This window comes from Adelges cooleyi, unplaced genomic scaffold (assembly GCF_023614345.1).
Source record: "Adelges cooleyi isolate 19-005CV unplaced genomic scaffold, UGA_ACOO_1.1 ACOO_flye_CR_arks_rails_tigmint_CR_PRNA_30, whole genome shotgun sequence".
In the NCBI taxonomy this organism is placed as follows: domain Eukaryota; kingdom Metazoa; phylum Arthropoda; class Insecta; order Hemiptera; family Adelgidae; genus Adelges; species Adelges cooleyi.
Window position 1 is genome coordinate 23,700,783 of NW_026095971.1, and position 27,696 is coordinate 23,728,478.

At 35.0% G+C, this 27,696-nt stretch overlaps 2 protein-coding genes across 2 annotated transcripts; both read left to right on the forward strand.

Moving 5' to 3' along the window:
• Positions 1 to 712: 712 nt before the first annotated feature.
• LOC126839067 (proteasome adapter and scaffold protein ECM29) lies at positions 713 to 11,732 on the forward strand. Its single transcript, XM_050574012.1, has 34 exons — positions 713 to 917; positions 977 to 1,107; positions 1,468 to 1,581; positions 1,672 to 1,790; positions 1,862 to 2,111; positions 2,184 to 2,323; positions 2,396 to 2,582; positions 2,813 to 2,898; positions 2,967 to 3,165; positions 3,311 to 3,540; positions 3,805 to 3,958; positions 4,057 to 4,335; positions 4,400 to 4,658; positions 4,762 to 4,922; positions 4,987 to 5,088; positions 5,153 to 5,377; positions 5,480 to 5,594; positions 5,670 to 5,814; positions 5,905 to 6,010; positions 6,066 to 6,221; positions 6,297 to 6,428; positions 6,524 to 6,634; positions 6,707 to 6,813; positions 7,174 to 7,396; positions 7,471 to 7,630; positions 7,714 to 7,872; positions 7,943 to 8,068; positions 8,142 to 8,302; positions 8,385 to 8,548; positions 8,686 to 8,863; positions 8,960 to 9,065; positions 9,189 to 9,383; positions 9,470 to 9,541; positions 11,445 to 11,732. Exons 1-34 carry the CDS (start codon positions 887 to 889, stop codon positions 11,570 to 11,572), a joined length of 5,211 nt encoding a protein of 1,736 aa, XP_050429969.1. The 5' UTR covers positions 713 to 886; the 3' UTR covers positions 11,573 to 11,732.
• Positions 11,733 to 11,870: 138 nt separating this feature from the next.
• LOC126839068 (nidogen) lies at positions 11,871 to 27,695 on the forward strand. The gene is made up of 21 exons (XM_050574013.1): positions 11,871 to 12,200; positions 16,981 to 17,474; positions 19,206 to 19,309; positions 19,392 to 19,526; positions 19,598 to 19,831; positions 20,898 to 21,101; positions 21,170 to 21,391; positions 21,520 to 21,619; positions 21,710 to 21,888; positions 22,481 to 22,574; positions 22,644 to 22,819; positions 22,880 to 23,056; positions 23,460 to 23,585; positions 23,668 to 23,919; positions 25,472 to 25,671; positions 25,884 to 26,046; positions 26,395 to 26,529; positions 26,601 to 26,886; positions 26,959 to 27,134; positions 27,199 to 27,307; positions 27,388 to 27,695. The coding sequence occupies exons 1-21, from the start codon at positions 11,994 to 11,996 to the stop codon at positions 27,503 to 27,505; spliced, it is 3,891 nt and encodes a 1,296-aa protein (XP_050429970.1). The 5' UTR covers positions 11,871 to 11,993; the 3' UTR covers positions 27,506 to 27,695.
• Position 27,696: the final 1 nt, after the last annotated feature.

Genomic DNA, 27,696 nt, shown 5'->3' on the forward strand with positions numbered 1-27,696 from the left:
AAGAGAAGACAAGTAGCAGGTAAAGCGACAGTGTCTTGTGTACAATTTACTCTGTGGCTATTTGGCATAAAATACGTCGAAGAGTCAGTAGTTTACAGTCCCCACCTTACCCATCATGACTGTTTTTCAAAAATACATATTATTTGAGTAATCAAAATCACATTGGAGGCATTGCTAAATATCAACTTGCTCAATAAAAATTTTCCCTGTTGTTTATCGAGTTCATAAAGCAACGATCATATTGTTTTGGTCAACACTAACGATGTTGTCGACCAATGGCTTTTTCAAGCAATACAATTGAAATTTGAAACGTTAAATTAAAGAACCATAAGCATATATTTTATTGAATTACGGTGTATAGTCAAACATACCTAACATTCTAACTTCCAAGCACAGAAAATAACATGGCCTAAGCTATGGATGTAGAGCATCCATTGAACATATCACGATATTCATCGCGTCGAGAACTTATTTTTTAACCGACTTAATTGTTGTATAAAACACATATTTTATTTTTTGCCTTATGGTTCATTTATATTACTTTTGTGTTTATTTTATTAAGTCGGTTTTTTTAAATTGTTGTGTTATCACCTTGATGTAATCGTTACTAACTTCAGTATACTAAGATAAGATATCTTATCTTATCAACGCTAACTTCCAGTTTGTAAACAATGATAATGTATTATTTGAATTTTGAATATTGATAATATATTTCAATTTATTCTATAAATTCTGAAATTGTTATTGTGATTCATAATATAACTCAATGAATCGTAATTATATTTTTTTTTTTTTAATATTTAGATGAGTCACTAGATTGAATATATTGAATTTGACTAAAACATTAATAAGTTTAACATTTTATTGGAACTATAGCCGCCACATTATGACTGAACCAGTTATGAACGATGAGCTTAGTAAGTAAATACTGAATATTGGAGTTTGTAAATATTTTTAAAAATTGATTTATTTTTAGTTCTTTTGGAAAGAGTATTCTATCGGATTGGTTCGGCTGACACTGACGACCAGTTATCGTCCTGTATCAATAATTTTTTGGTTCCCGTACTACAAAAGCTGGCTTCGCCTCATGAAGCTGTCAAAAACAAAGTATAAAACATACATTATAACCAATATTTATGGAATTTGAATAATTTCTTTCAATATGCGATTTTCGAATGAACAATGACAATATTTAGTACCAAAGTTTACTTTATCAGGCACTTTTTTTTGTTGACTTTTTTTTGTTTTCTAAACTGATTACTAATCTGAAGTAAGAAATCCGTGGACTTCTCTAGCTCAAAAGTTATAACTATTAAAACTTCAAGTATTAATGTTACATAAAAGAACATGAGATATAAAAAAAATCACATTAAAAGAATGCCCGGTAGAAAAAATTGTTCCCATTATTTTTGTTGTTTTAATAGAAATATAAAAAGAAAATTGTCTAATTGGGTAAATTTTTCCCAGGTGGTCGAGTTATTGACGCATATCACAAGAGTTATAAAACGCAGCCAAAGTATTGCTCTACCAGTTGACCAATTAGTTACTCTATTGAATTCCACTACTAACAGCTTTGTTTTGGTAAAATTTACATAACTAATTAATGTTTTTTTTTTTAAAAATGTATGTCTGATTAAGATTTTAATGGTTTTGTAAATTATTCGCTCGTAGAATTTTACTGTGGTCTTTGTGAAGATCAGTTTTGGCCGCATTGACAGTAACAAGCAGATCGAATTGATTCCAATTTTAATTAGTTCTGTTGCTAAAAAAAGTATTGCACATCAAGAAAGGTAAAAAGGAATACTGATTTTCTTTATAAAATTTGTTTTATTGTATAATTTATGATATCATTTTTTTTTAGCATTTTTCTTCTTATAATCGGAGCTTTAAATAAATCTAATGTGCAAACAGCGAGTAAAGGCGTATCAGTCGTTCAGAACTATCCACAGTTGATAACAATAATCTTAGATTTAATGTTGGACGTATTACTGTTGCCTTATAAATGGAGCGGGTCCGATGAAGTCGCGTTGGCCGGATTCAATACTCATTCTCTAAAACGTTTGAAGCTTAATATACCTTTGGTGTTTACGGACGCAGATTATCACGAACAAGTGCGTGATATAATAACTTGTTTCAAATGTAATAAATTATTAAATATAATAATGTTTCTCCGACGACTCTAGGTGAAACTAGGAATTTTGGGATTGATATCGGCTAGTATATTTGAATCGCAACAAGTGTTGGTTCATTCGATAGTCGGCGCTGCCGACACGCGCTACATGGTCGCCAATTCTGGTGAAAACGAATTGAGAAAAATTACTTGGTAAATAACTACTTACATATTAGGTGTACAAATATTGAGCGTAAAGTATTCTTATCGAAAATTTGTTTGTAGCGAAATCGATTGGTCTAAACCGTCCACTATGATGCCGTTGTACACTTTATTCATTGGAACTAGCCCAAACAAACAAGAAATTCCGAAACAAAAAGAACCCGCCTGTGTGCGTATTAGGCTTAAAATATTACCTTGTCTGTGTTTGAGCAAAGGCGAAGACTCCGTGATATGGCCACAGTGCATGCAGGTACGTAAAAATACAATATATTGTATATTTAATTGAATTTCAATTCATTTAACTGTCAAAATACATTTTTTCTTAAACATTACACCCTACAGACTTCTTTAGCGCTTTACTTTGCTAGTTGTATCGATTTGTATTATTTAGATACAAAATATCGTCCGACTAATAAATTTTTGATTAAAATTATTTCTGCAAATTGTTAGATTTAAATTTAAATACTTTTTACCTTTTAGATAATATTTGATTGTTGGAATGGTAAAAATACCAACCAAAGACTAAAAAGTCTGGCTCTGCAATACGCTCAAGTAATTATTCGCCAGTAAGTAAAATTTAATAGTAGTATTTTTTTTTTTTTTTTTGAAAATTAACAACCTTGATTTTTTTTAGGAAATCGGCAAAAACCTTACTTCAGGCCACGCCGATACTTTTGAAATCGGGATTACTAAAGTTGTTGGAATCGACCGATTTGGATTTAAACGCAAAGCAAATGATTTATACTTTAATCGGAATGCTAATATCCAAAGTGCCCAACTCGGTCAAAGACGATTTAGGTCAACTTCAGTCGTTTTTCGAAGCACTAGTAAAGGTAAAAATTTAATCGATTCCGACCATGCGGGTAATCATAGTATGAATTCACAGCCTGTGTGGGTGTGTTACAACAGTATCTGTATTGTATTATATTTATTTGTTAATTATTAAACCCCCCCCCTCCCTTTTTTCTTTTTTTTTAGGAAACTTCTAACGACCTAAAAGGATCGATTAGATCGTGTCTGATATCGATGTGTAGCGCTTACAAAGACTGCAGTATACTGCCGAGCATATTGGATATGATTGCGTACTACTGTAAAATGTCTGACGGTCTTTTGAAACAAGTCACCACACATTATTTATCAAACTTGTTTCCCGCCGATGATGCTCGATCGAGATTGTTACTGATTCAGTCGCACACAGCTTCGACCGGGTTTGTCAATTTGCGATAAATGTTTTTCTACAGCTTAATAATTATCTATTACTATCAATGGTTAGAATGGGCTAGCCATTATTTATACTTTTTGCTCTAACCAAGTACAAATTATTTATACCTTTAAATAATAATGTTTGCCTAAAAGTTGAACCCTTGTCTTGTATAAAAAATACACTTTTACCGAGTTAACATACTTGGAACTTTTCCCAACTAATTTCTAAATGGCTTTTTAACACTTGTTTATTTGCAATTCTATTTTAGCGATTCAGATTTGAAAAAGATTTTGTACAATGTTGACGAAGCGGGTAATCTAGTCGGCCTCAACGAAGACGCTTTGGTTTTACCTAGATTTCCGGATATGGTAATGACTGTAGTGAACAGTAATGAGAAATTCGACTCGGCTATTCTCACGGAAGTGAGTTTCCAATTTTTTTTATGTTCAAAACATATGTGTTGTGTTTTCAAACTTATTTTCCGACAAACTCTTATCGAATGAATGTTTCATTTTTTTAGGTTGCCGAATATCTTAGCCACTGCCTTACTTTTAGCGCCGGTCTACCGGTCACTTATAACACGTTACACCATCCTTCAAAACACACTCCCGATATTTGCAAATATTTATTAACCGTTTATCAGTCTGAAGCTCGAGTTATCGATAATTATTTCAAACTAATGCTGCAACTGATACAAGTCAAACCGAGCGTTATACCGATGAATAACCTGTTGGTGTGTGTGGCCGCTTTGCCAAATCCGTTAGCCAATCGATGCATCAAAGACTTAAACACAATTCAGGTAATTGGACACCGTCGAGTTGGCAAAGAAAAGTTGCTTGTATTTATATATTATGTTTACATAGAAATTATTCGTGTCGAGCAACGAAGACATGCGTCAACTGAGTGGAATATTGTACGGTATTATATTATCGGCTTTGGACGAAACAATAGCGAGCAAGCGTGTAGACGAATTACTATCGGTCGTTGTGGATAAAAGCAGGAGTAATAAATCTTTGGAGATCCACGCATCTTTGTTTGCGTTATCATCACTCCAGGAGTTCATATTCTTTAACAATAAAAACACACCATCGTTGATTAGTCAAGACGTATTTGCAGCAATAAGTAAGTTTGCGGTCAATATTACGTATATTATATTTATTACAAAAGTCTATGAACGTTTGCCTCCCTGTGTCATTTTAATATTCATGAAATAAATTGTTTTCAGTGTCAATGCTTGACGATCAAAGTCCTTTGCTCGTCGGTGCTGCTTGCGACGTAATTGGCCTAATAGCGAGACTTACACCCATTCCGTTAGACGACTCCAACAAGACGACGTTGGTTAAAAAACTGTTGAAAATTTCGTTTAATTCGACTGTTCTATCAAAAGTATTACATTTTTGTGTAACATTTGTGATTGTACAAAATTGTTAAATTGAATTTGAATTTTAAGGTCAGAAACAAGGCGATCAAATGTACCGGATTGATTTGCGTCGGAGAAAATTCAGACCGTAGTAAAATCGTTGTAAAAGAATATTTAGAAAATACAAAACACGTAATACGAATAGTTAATTTATTTTAAAATTTGTTATTTTTATTGTATTTTTTTTTAATTTTAGACAAAAGATATTGAAATTCATTTGTCCATCGGTGATAGTATATCTTGCGCCATACTCGGTCCTTGTTCGAAAATGTCTCGAAACTTTTGGACCTGTACTGAACGAGAATATCAGAGTACCGTGCCGATTAACAGCGCCGTAGAGGAATGCGATAAATTGTCGGATTTTTTCTTAAACAGTATACTGGAAAAAGCCGAATCCGAAGAACATCCGAATTCAAGACAAGTAACTAATCATCGTACTCTTAGTTGTTTGCCTTCCAGCGAAACCGTTCAACCGATTGCATGCAATTAACTGTAATAATATAAAATAAAACAAACGTTTTAGGCGTGTTGTGTTTGGATATTTAGCGTTCTGAACGAATGCCATACACTGCCGTCCGTTAATAAAAAACTAGCTCGCATCCAAACAGCGTATGTCGCTCTTCTCGCCGAAAAAAATAGTCAGTATTATTACTATTATTAAAATTTTACTATTTTACAGTACAATTTAATGTTACTTAACGGTAATGTCCTAGGTTACATACAAGACTTGGCGTCCAAAGCTTTAATACAAATATACGAACACGAAAGTGAAGATCGTAAAGATCAAATTTTGAAATTGCTCGTAAAACAATTATCCGAGTACATGGTTGACGGCAAAAAAGGCAAAGACGGCTCTGGGTGAGTTTGATAAACATTTTTGGTTTGCTGTCAATCTATTGTTATGTGGGTGTGAAATTAATGCGTTTCTTCAAATGCTATTTTCGACAGGGGAATTTTATCGACATACAAAGAGCTGTGTTCGCTGGTCACCGATCTGAACAGACCTAAATTGTTGTATAAGTTTATACAATTGGCTAACTACAACAAAAAAAAGGTAGTGTAATGTAGATATATTTCCAATGTATATATTATAAGTTTTTTTCGCTTAGGAATCAAAATCAAAACTGGAAATCGACGAACAACTCAACGACCAGTTACCGTTTATTATACCGAGACTGTACCGCTATCAGTACGACCCGACGCCAATCGTACAGACTTCTATGAGCGCAATATGGAGCTATTTAGTGTTGGACACTCGTGCCATTGTACGTAATCTTCTATTTTGTTTGTAGCGTGTAATTAATGGACGTAAAAATACAATTATTTTTTCTTTCGTTCAGGTTGATAAATACTACAAAGAGATTTACACAGATCTGGTGAAAAATTTAACGTGTCCAAATTGGAAAGTACGTATTTCGGTTTGCCAGGCTATACCGTCGTTTTTGCAATACAGCGGCGACAAAATATTTGGGGTAATTATTTTTTTTTGTTAAAAATGATGTATATAACATCGATGAGGTGTTCCGTGACACATTTCATTGGTTTTTCATATTTTTCTTTTTCCTAGAACTGTTTGGATTTAACGATAGAAGCTTGGAAAGAGTTGATCAGGGTAATGGATGATATTCACGAAGGCACCAGAAAGGCTGCTACTTCTACGGCAAAAACACTGTCTAAGGTAAAAAAAAAAAAGATAATAGCTATAAAACATTAACAATTATTATTATATTTACTATTTTGTTTCAACTAGTTGTGTGTGAACGAATGCACAACCAATACGCAGCTTTTACGACTACTTTTGCCGATCATTTTAGAAAAGGGTTTATACCATACAGAATCGAGTATAAGGGCTGTGAGGTAAGTGATTTAAAAACAATAATAGCTAGCAGAGTTGGGCATTATTCATATAATTGTACAATAAAATATAAATGGTATTTTATTTAATTATTTATTATTCGATTATTTAAATGACGACTATTATTTAACGAACAGTAACATAAAGAAGCTATTTTAAATACTCACTTCAAATTTTATATATTTAAAAATATTTAATATATATATTTTTTATTTATTAAGTTACAAACGGTTTTATTTGCAAAAATAAAATTGATTTAATATTAATTATCCGATTAGAATTTTGCCCAACACTGATAGCGAGTACTGCTTTGCCGCGTTGAAATGTCATTTCCTTTACGATAAGTATATTTAAAATTTCAGCATGGATATGATATCGCAGTTGATTGTCAATTGTGGCGACAAATTGAAAGACGACCTGGCCAAGTTAATAATTGCGCTTTTGAGAGGTGCCGACAAAGTAGAAACGGCAGCCATGAGCATGTTGAGCGTTATGTCGGGTGCCAATCCCGACACACAAGAACTGATCGATTCGCACCGTGCCGCGTCTGCTAGAACACTGAGTTCAAGCGACGTTTTATCAAAGGTACCCACAATATTATTATCGATTGTAAAAAAAATTGATTTTCAATCTATATGATGACAATTTATCATTTCCAGAGCTTATTGTACATCGACGACAATGTATTTCAAGAATTAGTACCGCTTCTTCAAGAGCTTTTGACCGCAAACATTGGGCTTCCCACCAAAGTGGCTACGTCTCATTTTATCAACTTGCTAATCACACAGAAACAACATCAGCTGAACAACAAGCTTTTGGGTATATTTCAATAATAATTATTATTTGAATAACCGTGTTTAATAATTGTCCTTACCTGAGAATTTGTGATTTTCATTTTTCAGACAGAATCCTAAAATCTTTAATGAAAGGCATCACCGATCGTAACGCTACGATACGTAAAAGTTATGCGTCCACCATAGCCGTGATCACTACAGTGGCCAAAGAAAGTTCTGTCAATAAACTCGTCCAATCTTTGAAAGATGTGTACATGTCTAACGAAGGTAGATCTTAGTAGACTTAAATTGTCTAATTAATATAATTTAAAAAAAAAAAACCAATATTTGTATACAGATGAAAGTATACGATATACTGTGGGATGTGCATTGAAAGGAATAAGTCAATGTGAGAAGCCGGATTTGTACTTGCCGAATATTATACCGTTGATATTTTTCGCCATGCATACCAAACAAGTTGAAAGTAATTTATTGGAATTTAAATTTGTAATTGAACAAATGATGACTAATCTGATGTGGAATGTTTTGTACTCAAGCCGAGGCGACGAGCGTCGACAAAAGTTCAAATGAAATTTGGAAGGAACTTTGGGAAGACAACGTGCACAACACCGAAAGCGTTTTGTCTCGCCACTTGGATTCGTTATACGAGTTTTTAGGCGATGCCATTAAATCATCGTCTTGGGCAATGAAATCACAAGTCTGTAGTTTTATAACCATTTTTTTTGTATATTTATTATTACCAATTTGTTGTTAACGGTGTGTGTTTGATTTACTATTAGGCTGCGAGGTCTATTGGCGATGCCGCCGATAAACTGGGTCGCAGTTTAAGCGAAGAGCATCGCAACAAGTTTATAGAGACCATTAAAACCGGATTGCAAGGTCGCACTTGGGACGGTAAAGAATATTTGCTCGAAGCTTTGTTGCAACTGAATTTGAGTTCAAGGTGTGTTATTTTTTTTAAAATTATTTTACAGAATTTTTTATCGTCAAAGATTGATCCATTTTGTTTATAATATTGGCTTAGAATAACTTGCAAAATTACAATTGTAAATTTTATAGCTGTGTTTTTTTTTCTATCAGTAACTTGGCGGAAACTCATAAAAGCGAAGAAATTGTGGAGTTGGTTTTCAACGAATGCAAAAAAGAAAAAATCAGTTACAGAATGGTCGCGTTGAAAACTCTCGGAGAACTGTTGGAAAAACTGAAGATTGACCGTTTTGCTCAAACGTATCAGTTGGTCATGCACGTCATTCAAAATGTACATTATATAGTTTTTTAATAATAATATAAAACATTAAAATTTTTAATATATATATATATTATTATTAATTTATAAAATATATTTGTTTGACAGAGTGCAGATGATTCCGATATTGAAGATAAATCACAAAACTTAAAACTGAAAGAAGAATTGTTTTTATTAGTAGGAAAAGCATGGCCCTACACGTTGGCAACACAAGGTAAACCGATAAAGTTTTATGCGATACTTTTAATGCGTTCGATGCCTAACGACTTGCTTGACGCGTCATCACTTTACGTTAACAAAGTAAAACTTACGGTGTGATTTCTCTTTTTTTTTCCAGTCGAGTTTGGAGAAACTGTTGTCGTTCAGTGTGCGGATCACTTGAAAAACAATACACGTCCATTGCAGCTGGCCATCATGGGAACGCTGTTGAAAGTTGTCGAACGGTTGGCTTTCGTTCAGCTGCACGCAAGTCACAAACAACAACTGAAATACATTCTCAGTCACGTTAGACGAACGTTACATTTTGCTTTCGGTAAATATTCATTAATTATTGTAATAATTATTTTTTCAACAAATCAAATAATATATAATAGTATGTACATGTATTCATTTTCACAGGTATTCCAAAAAATATTAGTCTAAGAAAACTGTCATTGGAAGTTTACATTATGGTGATGACAAACTTAAAAAGTAAGTAATAACCAGATGCTTGGCTTTGAGAAGGGCATATAGGTATTGGGCAAAGTTATACTCTTCTCTAAATGCTTCAAGTCCTTTTAAAAAAAAAAAAAAAATCGCAGTAGCTCGTGGAAAAATGTATTTTAATAAAAACTTATGCGAGTAAACTTACACCCAAATACTCTTTAAGTGAACATTATTAAGTTGTAAGACTAGCTGTACCTTAAATTGTTTTCATTTGTTTGTTGTTGACTTAAAAACTAATATTATACATTGTCTGTCGTAGGTTTTTGGTTTATATCTATATTAGTTTTATTTTTAAGTATAGAATTAATTTTATCCAATTTGAAAACTAATACAATTTTTTTCAATTAAAAAAAAAAAATCCTTAAAGCTAAAATATGACACTCGGAAACGTTTCTTTGATAGGATAATTTTTTTTAGTAAGTTTTCAAGTTATCAGTTTCAATGGGCTAATTAGGCTGTAACTTGATGGGAAACAACTTATCCATGTTAATCAAATGCAAAACGAAAATCCACGAGGTTTCCTCATTTGAATAGGATACTATCGACAAATTTCACAGTCTAATATATAGGTATATTTTTATATTGTATATTTGATTTATGAATTTGGACACCAGCCTGTTTTTAAATGCATCCGTTTTTAGGCAAACTTTTGCAAAAACTTTATTTAAAACTAAAATTATAAACAATTGTTGATTCGAATGAGTAAAGTGTTAGTTTAAATTGGTAGTTGCAAACATATCAGAAAATCGCATTTTTCTAAACAAAACGGTCGTTCACATATTCTAACTGGACGTTCAACTATTATTACAAATTTAGCTACCTATTTTCAAACTAACTATCTCTGAATCTTATAAAATATGTACAAATAGATCTATGCACAGATTTAAAAAAAAGCTTTCTGACGAATTGATCATAAATTATTAATGTGAATGAAGTTAAAAGTTTATGGTGTAAATTCTTTATAAAATATAGGTAGCAATTTTTTCTCTAATCCCATATCCGTTTCTTCTGGAGTACCACCACAGAAAGACCATAATATCTTTCCACTATTATATTTTCTTCTATATTAAAAACGGCATAGCACTTATTTAACTAATTAAACGCTCAATTATTATAAAACTCTAAGATCCAGCGTTGATGTTGATTTAGTTAATGATTTAGGTGTCTTTTTTTTTTTTGATAGAAATTGAATTTCAAGGAACACAATATAATATCAATAAGATAACAAATAAAGCATCTTCAAAATTTAAAAAAACGGAGTTGTTCAAATTTTAATAATAATTTTTTTGCTTTAAAAAAGTGCCAAAGTATAAAAATTGAACTTTAAAATTTGATTTGTATTTTATTCATTACCGGAAACGATTTTTATCATTTTCAAGTGAGGAATAGTTATTTATAAAAAACAAAAAAACAATCATATTTAACACTTAAAAATACAAATCAAATTGTAAAGTTCAACTATATACAGAGTGAATTTTCTATCATGGGCCACTCAATATCTGATAGGGTTAGGTTGAGAAATTTAATTTTGTTGTTTTTGTTGTGATCTCAATTTTTTTTTTACCCCCCTCCCAACTTGGTTAACAATATGAAAAAAATGTCTTATTAAACCCTATGAGGAGATATTATTGAGTGGCCCGTGATAAAAAAAAAACACGCTGTATATATATTGTAAATGGAATTAATTCCCTAAAAATAAATAAGTATAGGTATAGGTTGCATTATTGAAATATGGCAGAGAGTTTACCTTTTTTTAATTTGAAATTATGAGAAGTGAATTTTTTTAAAAAAAAATTTTTTTGTACATTTCTTTACTATGCCTACTGTTTTTAAATAGCGTAAGGCACGTCATTAATCGGCGGTTTCTTATCGTTTTTTTCATTTCAAGGTTTAAAAGCGGCCGAAGAACTGGATTCGTTCTTGGGACTTTACAACGAGTTTTCGACAAACTTCATCGCCGACGATTCGCCGGAAGTGAAACTTCTCTTACAGACCGTTAAAGAATCAATGGGCTAGATAGAAGAGGAGGCGAGGCAATCTTTTTTTTGTGTGTGTAATCGCCTTATCGCTGCGCCGACCTTTGACACACGGCTCGTTTGTATATACATATATATATAAATGTGTTTTCTTTATGTTTAACATTTTGTTCAATAAAAAAACTATTTTAACAACACCACAGCCGCCGTCGTTTTTTTTTTCAATAGCGTGTGAGTGAACTCTTCCCCCTCTCTACCACCTCTCCCCAAGTCGAGTGAAACATTATCGACCGTGCGGTTTTTGGACTATTGAACTGCTCGAGTTGCGGTCTGTCTTGGATATAAAAAACTAAAGGCGGCAGATAACCATTTTCTTTTCTTCATTTTGTTTGTAAGACGTTATTTCACTGCTGCTTTCCAGCAGTCACGGTGTGGTGTTTGACGAGACAGCGACGACGACGATGGACCGTTTCTTCGGCGACCGAGTACGGTTTTCTTCCCTGTTGATTTTGCTCACCTTCGGGGTGAGTCGCACTTGGCAAGCGCTTTACCCGTATGGACCGACAAGCGGCGACTCGCAGCTGCGCGTCGCCTACGAGGTGGCCAGTCCGGGCATAGCGCTGGGCGTGCCCTTCAAATTCTACAACGACACGTACGACACCGTTTTCGTGAGTACCGCCGGGCCTGTAGAAAAAAAAAAATACCAATTATAGTAACAATAATCGAAAAAGGAATAGAATTTTTATTCCATTTAATTATTTTTTTTTTTTTGTTTATCAATCCAAAGATTGGTTTTTAACAAATTGTTCACAACAAATGCCCTGCATCCTGCATTACTTGGCTAATGTTGTATCTCGTCTGCCTAGGTCTGCCTCTTGATCTTGTTCCTTCAATTAGTAAACTATGCGATTCAATCCCCATGCCTCGACGTGTGTCCTATCATCTGCCATCTCCTTCTCTTTATAATGTCTATCGCAATGTTCGTTTTTCGTCTATTGTCCTCGAGATGTGTTCGTTTGATCTTCTACCAGTCCAGCTTATTCTCTGCATCCTTCTCCGACACCACATCTCCAGAGCTTCTAACATATATCTTTCTCTTTTTTATTAATTGTCCAGGTCTCACTTCCATATAATGCCACACTCCGGACGTAGGTTTTTATGAGCCGTTTCTTCGTTACTGTGTTCATATTTTTTGATGTTAGCATTTTTTTTTCTTTTTAAGGAATGCATTTGAAATAGTCTACTTGGATAATTTCTTTGTTTTCTAATGTTATATTTATAGATGGTATGTTTTTCTTGTAGCATACTAGGACCAAAGTCTTGGCTGCGTTTATTTTCAGACTATATTCTTTGAACGTGGTATTTATTATATTTAACGCTGCTTGCAAGTCTTCTTCGAATGTTGCAAGAACGACTATATCAACAGCAAACCGAAGCATTGTTATTAGTACCCCTCCTATTTCCACTCCAATTCCATTTTGATCTAACCAAAGCTTTATGACGTTTATTGTTTTTTCAATAAATACATTGAATAATGCAGGTGAAAGTGGGCACCCTTGTCTCCTTCTTGGATTCTGGCAGTCGCTGTTGTTGAATTAATATTAATAATGGTTTCTTGTTCTTCATAAATCTTATAGAGAATACGTCTGTCTATTATATGCGTATTAAAATTAATTGTCTTCTTGATTTCATTAAAATTAGGTTAAAAATTCGAACAACTATATAGTTACTGCTACTTTAACTGTGCACGGTCTAGACAGTTTTTATAATTAATACAACCAATGAACTCACACGTAGCCCACAGGAAATTAAAAAAACCCAGTACAGTGGGGTCGGAGAGGTCACAGGTCTAGAGGTTTTACTATAACTGAAAGTGATAAAATCACTTTTAAACAAACGCTTCGATGCGAATCTGTGGATAGTAAACCAGTTATAGCGGTTTAGAAGATATCGTGGGACCAGCAATAATGTACTTAAAATTTAATACTCAGTCTTGTGCGCAGGGTGGATACGATAAGGGTTGATCGTCTGTCTATAAAAATGTACTGTCATAGTTACCCATATGTCGTAATTAACAATATAATGAAAATATTTTCATTACCTGTTCACTGTTGATTCACTCGCCCATAGCATCCTAGAAACTGACTACGGCCAAAGTGTAAATTTACACACTATTTTTGGGGGTTTTCCTTAATAAAAAAAAAAATTTGATTACAGATTTTTGAAAAAAATTGTACCTTCGGTCTAATTTTCAGATCTAAATCTCTAAAACTTTGCTTGAAAAAGTGAAATAAAGAATGAAATTCTATCCCTTCTAAGGGAAAGGGTTTATGATATTTTTTTGATATGTTAATGTTTATCGATAGTGCTATGTTTGAAGAACAATTTGTATACATTTGGAACATTTTCGACTATTTTTAAAAAAGTTATAGAGGATCGTTATTTTAAGTTGAAAAATTTGGACAATTTTTTGGGTGTTTTTCTCGATTTTGATGGGGAAGGGGTGACTTTTTTAAAATTTTTGGCCTGTTGAAGTACCTTCCAGGTATGATTTCTGATCTATAGAGTTGCTACACAAAGAAATCGGTTCAGCGGTTTACGAGATATCGTGGGTCCAGACACAAAAATAAATAATTAAAATAAAAACATAAAAATACCCGGTTTTAATTTATAACACTTTTTAATTTTGCTACTCTGACTGCTGGGTTAAAGACGTTGAAAGGCCAACCACTGTCATTTTTACCATTAAAAATACTCAATATATTCAATGAAATTTTTAAGGTATAAAAAAAAATATCTAAGAAAAGTTATGTACGTTTCTTCAGTATAGCATATTATCCAATGTTTTATTATAATATATTGTTAACCCCTTTCACCCCCCTTTTTTTCTGGTAAAAAAACATTATTAAAACAATTATTAACAATGGTTTATTTTATGAAATTCAACTCTACAAAAAAAAAAAGAGTATTAAATACTACCTGCAATTAAAGTTATGGTGTCAGTTTAAAACTAAATAATTGTTATAATTGAGCCGCGTTGGGTACAATAAATGCTTATATAACCAACAAATAAAAATATAAATTTTATTTATTACTATTTTTTTTTGGTACCTAAATAATTGATTATAAAACTAATACAATATTCAGTGACGCCAAAAAACATACGAATATATATGCAACATGAAGTTTTTTTAAAACATAAAACCCTCTCACCTAAGTCACTTTAACTTCTAAAATACGGTATTTATTTTAAATCTTATTTTACATTTGAATTCGGTGACTCAGCAAACATATAATTTGACATGCAACTTGACATATTTTTTAAATCAAAAAATAAATCCCCCCTTGCCGCCCCTAAGTAGGGGATGATTCAAAATATTATTTCAAATCTGAATTCAACGACGCCAAAAACAAATAATTTCATATGTTGTTTTGTTTTTTAATCAAAATTTTGGGAGATATTAGTTTCGATCGTCTTTTTTTGGATTCCAGACCACTATTGGGCGGATCTAGACCGGGGGGGATTGATCTAGGAATGATAAACGAAGGAGGCTAGAAAAATAAAAATTAAATCACACTGCAAATACATACAGTATAAGTAATAGTCATAGAAGTAAGACAAACACAGAAGTAAAAATACATATTATTATCTAATATATATTATATAGTAGTAAAAAAGTGAGGGAGGTCACCGACAGAGTTGGGCATTGTTTAGACAATTTTTTATCTAAATCATTTTTTTTTTTGTTATCTTGGATTTGGTAGAATAAAGAGAGATTATTCGAATAAATTAGTTTGTTATTCGAATAAAAATGCCTAACTGAAAGCGATAAAGTCACATTGAAATAAACGCTTCGGCGCCAATCTGTAGACATAATATTTTATATGAATTCTTTGTCGATAATGTGCTTAATATTGTACTTTAAATATTAGGTCGGATACGATTAGGGTCTGACTACAAAAAAAGACTTACCATATATTAGAGTAGGTAATTGACTATCACGCATAGCAACCTAAACATTGAATAAGGTCAAAGTGTAACTTTTCCCCTATCTTTTTGGTTTGAATATGCTACATGTAAAACTTGGATGATCAAACTGTGTCCAGAAGAAAAATAAAACTTCCAGGAAAATGTAAAGATTTTCTGATGTGTGTGTGTGTGTGCTACAATAATTGTTAGTTAACGCGATAACATATTAAACTTGAAAATGATTACGAATGCCAATGACTTCTACGAATATTTCTCATAAGATTAGATAGGTTCATGTTGATAGGTATAGGTTGATTCAATAAACAATTACTAATTTTAAATAATAAATCAGCAACACAAGCGATACAGTTATTACTTAGATCGTTTCTATTTATCGTCCCTGTCTGTGTGTATATTATACCTATCTAAAACATATTACATTCATAATAATTAGCCATATTCAATGTATATAATATATCTAACACCAGCTATCGACCTTGCTATTCGCAGCATGTAAAATAAACTGAAACGGTTGCTGATTCGTTGAAATCAATGAAATTATTAAACCGATTAAACGCAAACGTCTAGAGCAAATCGATATTTGTATTAGTTTAAATGGTAAATTGCATTTTTATAATCGTCTGGGTACAAATTACACAATAGTATAGCACACCAATAAAGTACTTGCTAAGTAGTCAATATTTTTCATCATAGTGGCATCCAGCCATTTCAATCATCTCTCCTATGAATGTCTTCCTCTTCCTTTGCGTCCATTGAGTCTTCCATTATGTTGGCTATGAAGGGGTTATGTCTTATTAAGTGTCCCATAAGTCGTTCGCTTCTTGATCTAATGATGGACAGCAATACTATCTGTTCTCCTTTACTATTTGGAGAATTGCTCTTCCTTTCAGTCCAACTAATACAAAGTACTCTTCTCCAGGTCCACATTAATTGCTTCTATTTTTTTTTATCTTATACTGTTAGGTTAGGTTAGGGTAGGGTAGGTTAAGTTAGGTTAGGTTTCACAACTATATAACAAAAATGCTCCATACGTAGCTTTTGGCAAAGTTTTTTCTGGTCTTAAGACTAAGATTTTTGTTCGTGAGTAGTTGTCTTTATTTGTGAAGGCTCTGTTATATATGTATACAGGGTGTCATGTAAAGTTCTACCGAGCTTCAAATGAGACATTCAGGATGCTCTAAGGGTGCAATAAATGGTATTCATTTTTTTTTTTTTATTTAAAACTTATTTAAAACAAAAGTAATAACTCAGTGGCCACCCTGTGGACGTATGTGTGGCCAGATATCAACAAATCATGTTACATATCAATTCAACAAGATTTTTTCTCCTGATTTCAAAACTGAAATTATTTTTAGAGCATCCCGAATGTCTCATTTAAAGCTCGGTAGAACTTTACACGACACCCTGTATATATGTATATAAGAAATCAATTTTTTATTGCAATAATTACGTTTCAGGTGAACAGCAATGGTTTGGTGTCGTTCAACAACGAGATGCCGACGTTCTTCAACGTGCCGTTCCCGCTGGACTACCCGGCCATGGCCGCTTTCTACGCCAACATCGACCTGCGGGGCAGCGGCCAGGTGTACTACCGCGAGGCCCGCGACCCCAGGACGCTGGCGCAGGCCAACGACATGATCAGGCGGTTCTACCCGCACACGGAAGGCCGGTTCCGCGCCGTCACCGTGTTCGTGGTCACGTGGTACCGCGTGGGCTACTACAAGAAGAACGCGGACAAGGCCAACACGTTCCAGGTGGCCATCATCACCGACGGCCAGGAGACGTTCGTGCAGTTCGCCTACCCGTCGCCCATCGAGTGGGTGCAGTCGTTCAGCGGCATAGCCGAGACCGGTTTGCCGGACGCCAAGGCCCAGGCCGGATTCAGCGCGGCCGACGGACGCATACACATGCTCAGGGGCTCCGGGAGTGATCAGATCCACAATCTCGACAGGTTAGCAATATACTTAAGTCATGGAGGAGGAGGTTTATGGAGTCATTATGGAGGGTCATTCTGAAAATAAAGTTTAGAGTGTCGCCCACACTTGATTTGGAACGAGAATTTCAAAATAATTAAAGATCCAATATTTAGACACTTACCACAAGTAGAGGTATGTATGAGTGAAACCAGAAGGGACACATAAGAGAGTGAGTTTTGAAAAAGTGACCTGTACATGGTATATTTTGTTAATACTATTTATTAAGGAGTAACGTATAGGTAATTTTTTGTAAAATCTTAATTTAAAGGTTAAACTGTGATGTGTATAACTTTTAGTTCAGTAATCAGGACTCTATTTTAGAGCTTTTAGAGACTTTCTTAAAGAAAACTAATCGAGGTGTCCTTCGTGTTATTGTCCACTTTAAATTTTACTATGGGTGCCTTTACTCTAAAACCAAAATCAAAATAGTTTCACTCAGTCTAAGCAACATGTTTTTACCTCTGAAAATCACCGGTACGAAGTCCTACTAAAAAAAAATACACTTTTCAGTATTAGTGGATTCATTAGGGATAAGAGATTAATTTTCTTGGAAAACAATTACAGTTCTTTATTTTTGAAAACATTTCTATTTTTATATTATAGACTGTATAGTACATAATTATAAAAATACCAAAATTCATCTTTTTTAGCATTTACCGGAACGCTATTAACATTTGAAACTCAAATGATACTGTGTATGTATTTAATTTACTTTTTCAAATAAATAATAATTGGCTGAAAATGTTGACCGGTAAAAAGATAGACCAAGTGTCTTACTCTAATGAATCAACCTGTATACCTAAAAGTCAGTATCAATGCTATCATCCTCAGCTCGAATACGGTATTACTGAAATTTTAAAAGTGTAATAGTTTTTAAATATTGTATTACTTGACTATGACAACGTATTATTGTGTTTAATTCTACGCCACTGGGTCGAACAATCTCATACCTAACCGAACCGCCAACAATCAACATATATAATATAAGTATATGTATTATTGTGTACAATTTAATGTACAGAAGATAATGAACAAAAATCTATTTCGTCAGGCGTGTTTGAGATGTTTCGTCAGCAGACAAATATAAAATTATTCATACAGATAAGTACGTCAAAAATAAAACAAATTAGCTGCATACCTATAAATAACAATTATTCGATGATAGGTTTGTGTAAGCACAGTTCATCGAGTTCATTGCGCTTCCTTATTCTTTGCACTTTAATACAATGTATTGTCGTTGACCTCTGCTGTTAGGAAGTATAGGTAGGCACATAACAATATATTTTGTAATATACAAACATAACACAAATAGTACAAGTCAATCGAGATGGAATAAAACAATATTTAATACCGATACGATTGTGTTAAATTAGTATTATTTTGATCATTTTCGGATCCACCCATGTTGTCTCAGTGTCTTCACACCCTTCGCACAGCGGCTTATCCCCATTTTTTATTGAGGGGGGTGATATCCAACGAAAAACCTTCCCTCTTTGGCTACCTTGTGTAAATCAATGTTGCCTTCATTCTTTTCTTCTAAGTTTATTTTAATTGCCATTCTTACTGACATCATGCCCAGACCATCTCGCAGACCTTATTTCCTCTCATTTTGTCCGCCATCGAAGCCACTACCTCTTGTGTATTCTTTTTGATAATTTTTATGATATCGAAATTATATATTGAAATTTGTTACGTTTACTATTTAGATGGAGCAATACGGACACGCCGGGGATTTGGTTGTACCGTGTGGGCAATATTGGGCCTAACGAAAACGTGGAACCGCCGGAATTTCCTGGAAGTATCAGACCGGGTAAAGTGCTCCGGTAAAATACAATATATTCGAAGATTATTAATTGACCTTGTTTATGTAATACACACACACACACACACAGACGAAGGTTTGACTTGTGCTGTAGCCGGAGCTTTGTGTCACAACCAAGCGTCATGCGTGGACTACGAACGAGGAGACATGTGTTGCATTTGCAAACAAGGATATTTCGGAAACGGAGTGACCTGTATTAAAGACAGTAAGAGTCCATGGGCCATAGTCCAATGAGAGGGTGTGTAAAACGGTGTGTGTTTCTTTTCCACATTTCAGACGTACCCGTTCGTGTCAGCGGCAAAGTAAGTATCGACGTGAACGGCGTTTCTGTGAAAGACAACGATTTGCAAGCATACGTCGCCACAATGGACGGCCGAGTGTACATGGCCATCTCCAACGTGCCAGTCAATCTTGGTTATGAACTGCAATACTTGACCGTTTTCACTTCGGTCGTCTCCTGGTTGTTCTCCCTGCACTCCGACAATACGTTCAACGGATATCAGTTAACAGGTGAATCCCGTTATTGAACTTAAAACAAATTGTACTCATCGCGGTATCCCTGCACCTCAAGTAATCTGAGTGCACTCCAAGCATTCCAAGGATACCCCAAGTTTCACCATGGATATGTTTTTGACATTTCTATGTCTTTGCTATGGCGCACACACGCGGAAAATCGACACCGCTTATCATAACGAAAAATAACAGCTGATTTATCTGATAATATAAGAGAGATAAGAGATAAGGGAAAGCGATAAGAGGTATGGTTTTTACTTTGGAACACAACCGGAAAAATCGACACCATAGATATATATAATAAACTAGATTGCTAACTGTACATGCCACCAATAGAGAAGATTGAAGCAGCCACTTTCCGCCATCTTGGTGGGAATTAGAACCTTAATCACGCGAGAATAATATATGTTTATAACAATCACATATATATATATATATATATATATGTAGGTACAGATATATATAATATGCATTGATAACACACATAAATCCCACCAGAATGGCGGACCGTCGGCTTCAATTATTATCGCTAGTTAGCAATCTAGTTTATTATATATATATATCTGTGATCGACACCGACACCGGTTATCATAACGAAAAATAACAGCTGATTTATCTGATAAGAGAGATAAGAGATAAGGAAAGCGATAAGAGATAGGGGTGAGATATGAGGGTGGGGGTGGCGGCATATATGTTGTATTCACAACGTTCAAAATATAAATGAATAATAAATTCAATAATTTAAGGGGCCAAATGCTCTATGAATTGTTTTGGGTCAGCTATTATGAAAACACTAAAATATTAGCCAGAAAACTTGATATGTTTACTAGCCACCTTAGGTACATAAAAACGTATCCCGTGGTGTTGCGGACTCGTGCGCAAGCTGTTAACATAATATAATATGTAATACCTATGTGAAAACCTTTAATAGAGCCTTGCAAACCATCGAATAGCGACAAATACGGGTACCGGGGTTCTAGAACACACACACACGTGTTAAATTTAATGTCAATGAAATCATCATTTAACTAGGTATGATTTTGTATTGATTTCTGGAAAACAGGTGGCGTAGTCAACTACACGGCCGAAGTGACGTTCCCAGGCACCGAACACAGGATAACCATTCACCAACGGTTCTTCGGACTGAATTCGTTCGACCAACTGGTGATGGACGCGACCGTACAGGGAACTACGCCACAAGTGCCTCTGCCTCACACGAGATTCTCGTTGCCGTCGGACGCCAAACAGCAGTACACCATTTCCAACGGTATGTGTGTTGCTGCGCGTACGGGAATTAGCAGCATATTATTGAATCTAACAAGTCTGTTGTCGCAGGTCGCATGCATTCGTACTACACTTACGGGTACAAACAAGAGGGTTCGGAGTTCGAGCAGCAAGTGACCGTGGCGCAAAGATTCGAGTTCACGCAGCCGTGCAACAAAGCCACCAAGGCGTTCACGGCGTTCCTGATGCAAAATTCTAAAGCGTTCGCTTATTTCGAGGAGAAGGTCAACATCGTACGACTGGTCAGCACCAACAATATTTTCTTGCCAACCGGTAAGCAGTACAAGCGGCGTGAACCCGACTGTTCAGAAAAACTGAGACTCGCGTGCTTTGAAACTTGTGCTTCAATGACGAGTCAGCCCAATATTACAATAAAGCTAACGTCCTATTGTTTTCTGCAGACGATATTCAAGATCCCTGCAACGACGGACAAGCGAAGTGCGTGGCCAACAGCACGTGCGTGAGAGACGGCAGCACGTTTAGATGCGAATGTAACCCAGGGTAGGACACGATTGACCTTTTAAAAAAAGTACAATTATTCTCATCCAAACATTTTGATATTATACACCTCTTGTATGACTCGCCGTGCAGATTCCATTCGCTGTATGGCTCCGAATCGGGCTGTGTGGACATCAACGAGTGCCAAGACAGAATAGACCGATGCGATCCGAACGCCATGTGCGTCAACGAGATAGGCTCGTACAGCTGTCAATGCAGACCGGGCTACGAGGGTAACGGCTATTATTGTGGCGCAATCATTTCAGTCACAGGTATAGAAGACTAGTCAATTTCGTTGTTAAAGCAAGAAAAAAATATACAGGGTGTAATGTTAAGTTCTACCGAGCTTCAAACGAAACATTCAGGATGCTCTATGGGTACCCTAAATGGTATTTATTTTTTTTTATTTAAAATAGAACTCGTATCTCATTAAAAAATTGTCTTACGAAAAAAATAATTTCAGATTTGGAATCAGGAGAAAAAATCGTGTTGAAATGATATGTGACATGATTTTTTGGTATCTGGCCACACTTGTGTCACACCCCATATGTTGGTTTTGGTCACATGCCGGCCACTCGGTGGACGCAAGTGTGGCCAGATACCAAAAAAATCATGTTACATATCAATACAACAAGATTTTTTCTCCCGATTCAAATCTGAAATTATTTTTTTCGTAAGACCATTTTTTAATGAGATACGAGTTTTGTTTTAAATAACTTTTAAATTAAAAAAAAAAGTGAATACCATTTATTGTAGCCATAGAGCATCCTGAATGTCTCATTTGAAGCTCGGTAGGACTTTACATTACACCCTGTATATAATCTCCTAGAGATTGACTTAATTATTCGTTTGCCTTTTTTTCAGAACCACCGCCGTCGACAGAACGGCAACCATTCAACATACTCAACGCCGTTTGCGACTCGCCGGACAACATAAGCACTTGTTCCTGCGTCAGAGGGTAAAGGAAGTTGCATTTTTAGGCCAGTATATATTTAGTCTAAATTTTGTCATTTCCCGTCGGTTACAGATACGAGATACGGATGTTGTCGGCCGACACTAACGATTTCGAATGCGTGGACGTCAACGAATGCACAATATCGGAAGTGTGTCACAGGGACAGTCATTGTACCAACTATCCGGGAAGCTACTCGTGCGTTTGCAAGCCGGGTTTCACGGGAGACGGACTGAGGTGTCAACCGTTGGGTAAGCTGACAAAATCCGCCATTGATTATCATCTTATATCCCTCGGTGAACAATATTTAGGTCCGAAGTGTCGTCTAGAAGGCGACAGGTACGTGGGACAAGGATGTCAAATACAAAAGACATGCACTCAAAGCTCGTGCTGGTGTCCGGCCGGATACACTGAAGTGGGCAACTTTTGCGTTTTTACCGACAGTATTCCCCCCAATACGGGATCCGACAACGCGACAGAATCTTCTGGTCAGTAGTCAATGGGGCATGGGCAACATAGCGTGTCGTTTAACTTTCTTCTTCTTCTTCTCCCAGCTTTAAAGGCCATTGAGGCCCATTGCTGCAAAACAAATCTCTTTCCATCTGTCTCTGTTCAGAGCTGCTTCAATAATATTGTCTATCCCGAGTTGGTTTAGTTACTTTTTATTTTTGTCCATCCATCTCTGTTTCGGTCTTCCAATCGGCCTCCTTCCCTGAGGAATCCAGTTGTTTAATACATCATTTGCTATTGTCTTAGCCCTAAGCACATGTCCAAGCCAACTCAGTCTCTTGTGGCGTATTTCCGCCAGTATGATTGGTTTTCCGAATAGTTCCTGCAGTTCTCTGTAGGACCCAATTTAATTTTACATGTTACAATATTTTATTTACACAGTTTCTTGTGCCGAGATCAATTCGTGTCACGCCCACGCTCAGTGTGTGTTCGTTGCGAGTCAACAACAACACAGATGCCAATGTTATCCGGGCTACGAAGGTGACGGATACGAGTGTTCCGTTATAGGTGAGAACGAAATAGCTAATCAATTGCTGATGGACACCGCGCGGTAGTGTTTTCAACACAATTTCACATCTCCGTTTTCTAGAAATATCGTGCCAGAAATCGAACATTTGCGATATGCATGCGACCTGCGAGGCAGGCGAAGGAGGCCACACCAGATGCGTGTGCAACAGTGGATACGAAGGAGACGGTATCATATGTACGCCGTCGGGTGAATGCGCTGCAGACTCCAATTGCGATACCAACGAGAGGTGCATGTACAACGAGACGAGTTTCATATACAGTTGCACGTGCGAAGAAGGTTTCCAAAGATACAACAACAAATGCCAAAGATCGCGTAAGAAGAAGTCGGATTTTTTTTTTTTTAAATAAATATAAATCATTTCAAACTTGGTCCACCACCTCTCTAAGTCTCACTACATAGCTAGCTAATCCTTTGTGATTATCGCTGGACCGCAGACTCTCTCTTCTCCGCACCTAGTGTCTTGGGGGGGGGCAAACCTCAAACTTAAAATCCACACTCGTGGTATCCATCTGTGGGGAGCTGCCGAAAAGACAAAAATATTGAAAACATACGAGTGGCTCAATCACAAGAATTCTCTCAGCCTCGTCACGAATGCCCCTCCGCGCGTTTCTAACGACACTCTTCGCACAGACTTACACCTTAGTTGCAAAACAACACTAAAAAAAAAAAAAAAATGGTCATAAACACCTCCATCTCCACTTAAATTCTCTAATTTCGGGTAACCCCACGAGGTGACTTGTGAGAACGCACGTTTTAGTCGATGAAGTAAGATGGTGTTAGCGTAGCACATACATACAGGGTGATTCATTAAGAATAAGACACTAGTTTTCTCGAAATATATTAATATTTTGAACAATATTTTTTGGTACACATTGTACTATATTTTTCAATATCTTGAAAATTTTTACCACCGATCCTTGAAGGCCAAAAAGGGGGATTTTAGTTTTTTTTATATGTTATTTTACATATGTTTTTAATTACATACATTTGTAGACAAAAAATAAAAAAAATATTTTATCGTTTGAATTTTCATTTATTTGTTCATTAGCTATGACTTTGTTAAGATACTACATTTTCTCTTAAAATCATCATGCTTCTTCGGTTTTCCAAAACCGGTATAGCACATAAAGTTCATATTTATATTCGCATTGTCAATTTGGCGATAACATTCTAATATAAAAAAGTCACTGGTATGAAAAGACTTTGAAATAATGATAGACAAACAGTTCTTATCTGCAGATTACCTATTCCAACACAGGTACACAGGTTGGTTTTACAAACCCACTTTATCAAATTATTTTTATGCGTGTAATAAAACTACTCGTCTTTGTAGTAACGATTGTAAATATTAAGAAATACAGTCAAAAAATATAATCTTTATAAAGTCATAACAAATGAACAAATAAATGAAAATTCAAAATTCAAACGCTAAAATATGTTTTGTCTACAAATGTATGTAATCAAAAACATATGTTGTCATTAAAAAAAAAAAAAATCCCCCTTTTTGGCCTTCAAGGATTGGTGATAAAAATTTTCAAAATATTAATATATTCCGAGAAAATGAGTGTCTTATCCTTAATGAATCACCCTGTACATAAATATACATAATCACTTATGTTATAGTTTATTACATATTATATAAATAAACTATTCCCACCAAAGTGCTGTCGCTGGATGGCTTCACAGAAATCTTCAGGCTTAGTTTAGCAGTATTATTGCTTTTATTATCTCATTCTCTTTTACACTCATACATATTATTGTATGGCACTAGTACAGTTTGTATAATTTATCTTAATAAAAATTGAAAAAAAAAAAAATTAATTACACACATGTAAAATATATAAATACAACAAATCATCCGTAGGTTGTTCGTATGAGTGTCACTCGTTAGCCAATTGCGTTCAGCTGGAAAGGAACGATTATGCATGCCGTTGCAATACCGGATACAGAGGCAACGGTGTCACCTCTTGCGACAAAGTCGATAACGGTTGCACTGCCTCTTCGTGTCCACCGAACGCGGAATGCACAAACAGAGGAAGCGCTTATAAATGTTCTTGCACTCAGGTAACGAGAAAGTATAAATCTAAACCAATTTAAGTGTATAAAACAGTTGTTTGTTTGAAACAGTCGAATGCAATAATATTTAGCTTTTATATTGATCATACAACAATGGTTTTTTTTTAAATGTTTAATATTTTATGTTTCTATACGATGCAAGATTTTTGTGCAACGAACAAGCCGATTTATATTAATAAATATATTTTTGATCATAAAAGGGTTACAAGGAAACCTGGACCGATGGACAACTGTCGTGCGCTGAAACGTGCATCGCAAACAGCAGCATATGTCATCCGTCAGCACAATGCGTGTACGACCAATCAGGATTGTACAATTGCCAGTGCAGACAAGGATACATCGGAAACGGTTTATACTGTAAAGGTAATTGATAATAATAATAATAACAGCCTATTGCTGTTGTACAAAAAAATAAAATTCAACCGTATAAACATTTTTATTTAAATTACAATTGTCTGTTTTTAAAACATTAATATACATATATATATATATATATATATATATATATTTATAAAACAAACTTTAAACTATTTACATGGAATGTTTATAAAAAAAAACACATTTTTTTTTTACATACTTAATACTCAGTAACATACATAAAATATATATATATTTTTTTTTTGTAGCCAAGTGTTTTATTAATATTAAAAACACTTCTGCTCAGACTCTTATTTTACCCTTAATTATTTTTAAGTTAACATTTGTTTAAAGCGATAAAAAAAACAACAAAAGACGATACCTACTTACTCGTAAATCAAGGGATGGCAACGTTGCATATTCCGACTGTGGCGAATAAGTCAAATCCAGGGCATCCGGTTCATTTGCAATTTTATCAAAACGCTATCGGTAAATAAATTGTTTATTGTTCTGAAAAATATTAAAAAAAAAAAAAAATTGTTTTACTACGTGCGTTACAGGTTTGGCCATCGATTGCTTGGACGAACAGTTATACTGGAGCGATATAACAGGGCAGACAATCAAATCTGCCAAACTCAACGGCTCAATGGTACAAGAGTTCATAGCTACCGACGCCAAATCAGCCGAAGGCCTGACTGTGGATTGGATAAGCAGGAAAATCTATTGGACGGATTCGGACATGAAACGTGTGATGGCTGCAGAATTGTCGAATGCGACTCAAGTCACAGTGATTGCAAACACTTCATTGAGTAACCCAAGAGGAATTGCAGTGCACCCGCACAGGAGGTTTGAAATTGACAAAAAATGTACTACAATGTGGTGTTTAACGAGTGTTTTTCTTTTCGATTTATCTATTAGAAAACTATTTTGGTCCGACTGGAATAGAAACAGCCCGAAAATTGAGTGGTCAAATCTGGACGGCAGTCAGCGAGAAATTTTCATTCAAGGATCCGGCGTTAAGTTGCCCAATTCTGTGGCCATCGATTGGTATACGGATGAAGTTTGTTGGACGGACGCAGGGTTGAAGAGCATCGGTAAGATAACTCGAAATTGCCGTTTCAATTGAAATAATTCACTATTATTGTGGTTTTATTACAGAATGTGTTGGGATAGATAGCCGCTTACAACGTACCGCTGTAGCAAATTGTAGTTATCCGTTCGGACTGGCTATCACGCACGATAAATATTATTGGTCGGACTGGATATCGTAAGTCGATTATTTAAAACGAACAACGTACATCATATCGTTTGTTAACACGAAAATTTGACAAAATAAAATGTTTGCAGGGAAAAAATCGAATTTGTCGGAAGGAATGACAGAATGAAAAGAGAAAGTTTATCCGTACCTTTAATTGGCAACGGTAAACTATACGGGATAGCTGCAGTAACTGGAAAATGTCCTTAATATCTAAGACTGAAAGACAAAAAATAGATATGTAATCGACACAAGCGGTCGTCTTTTTTTTTTTTGTAATCTAGTACAAGACATTACTAACACATGCCAGTACGATTTTAATTTATTTTTACTTGTATTTTCAACTATTATATGTACAATAATATAATATATCAATATTCAAAGACAAATATATTTTCATA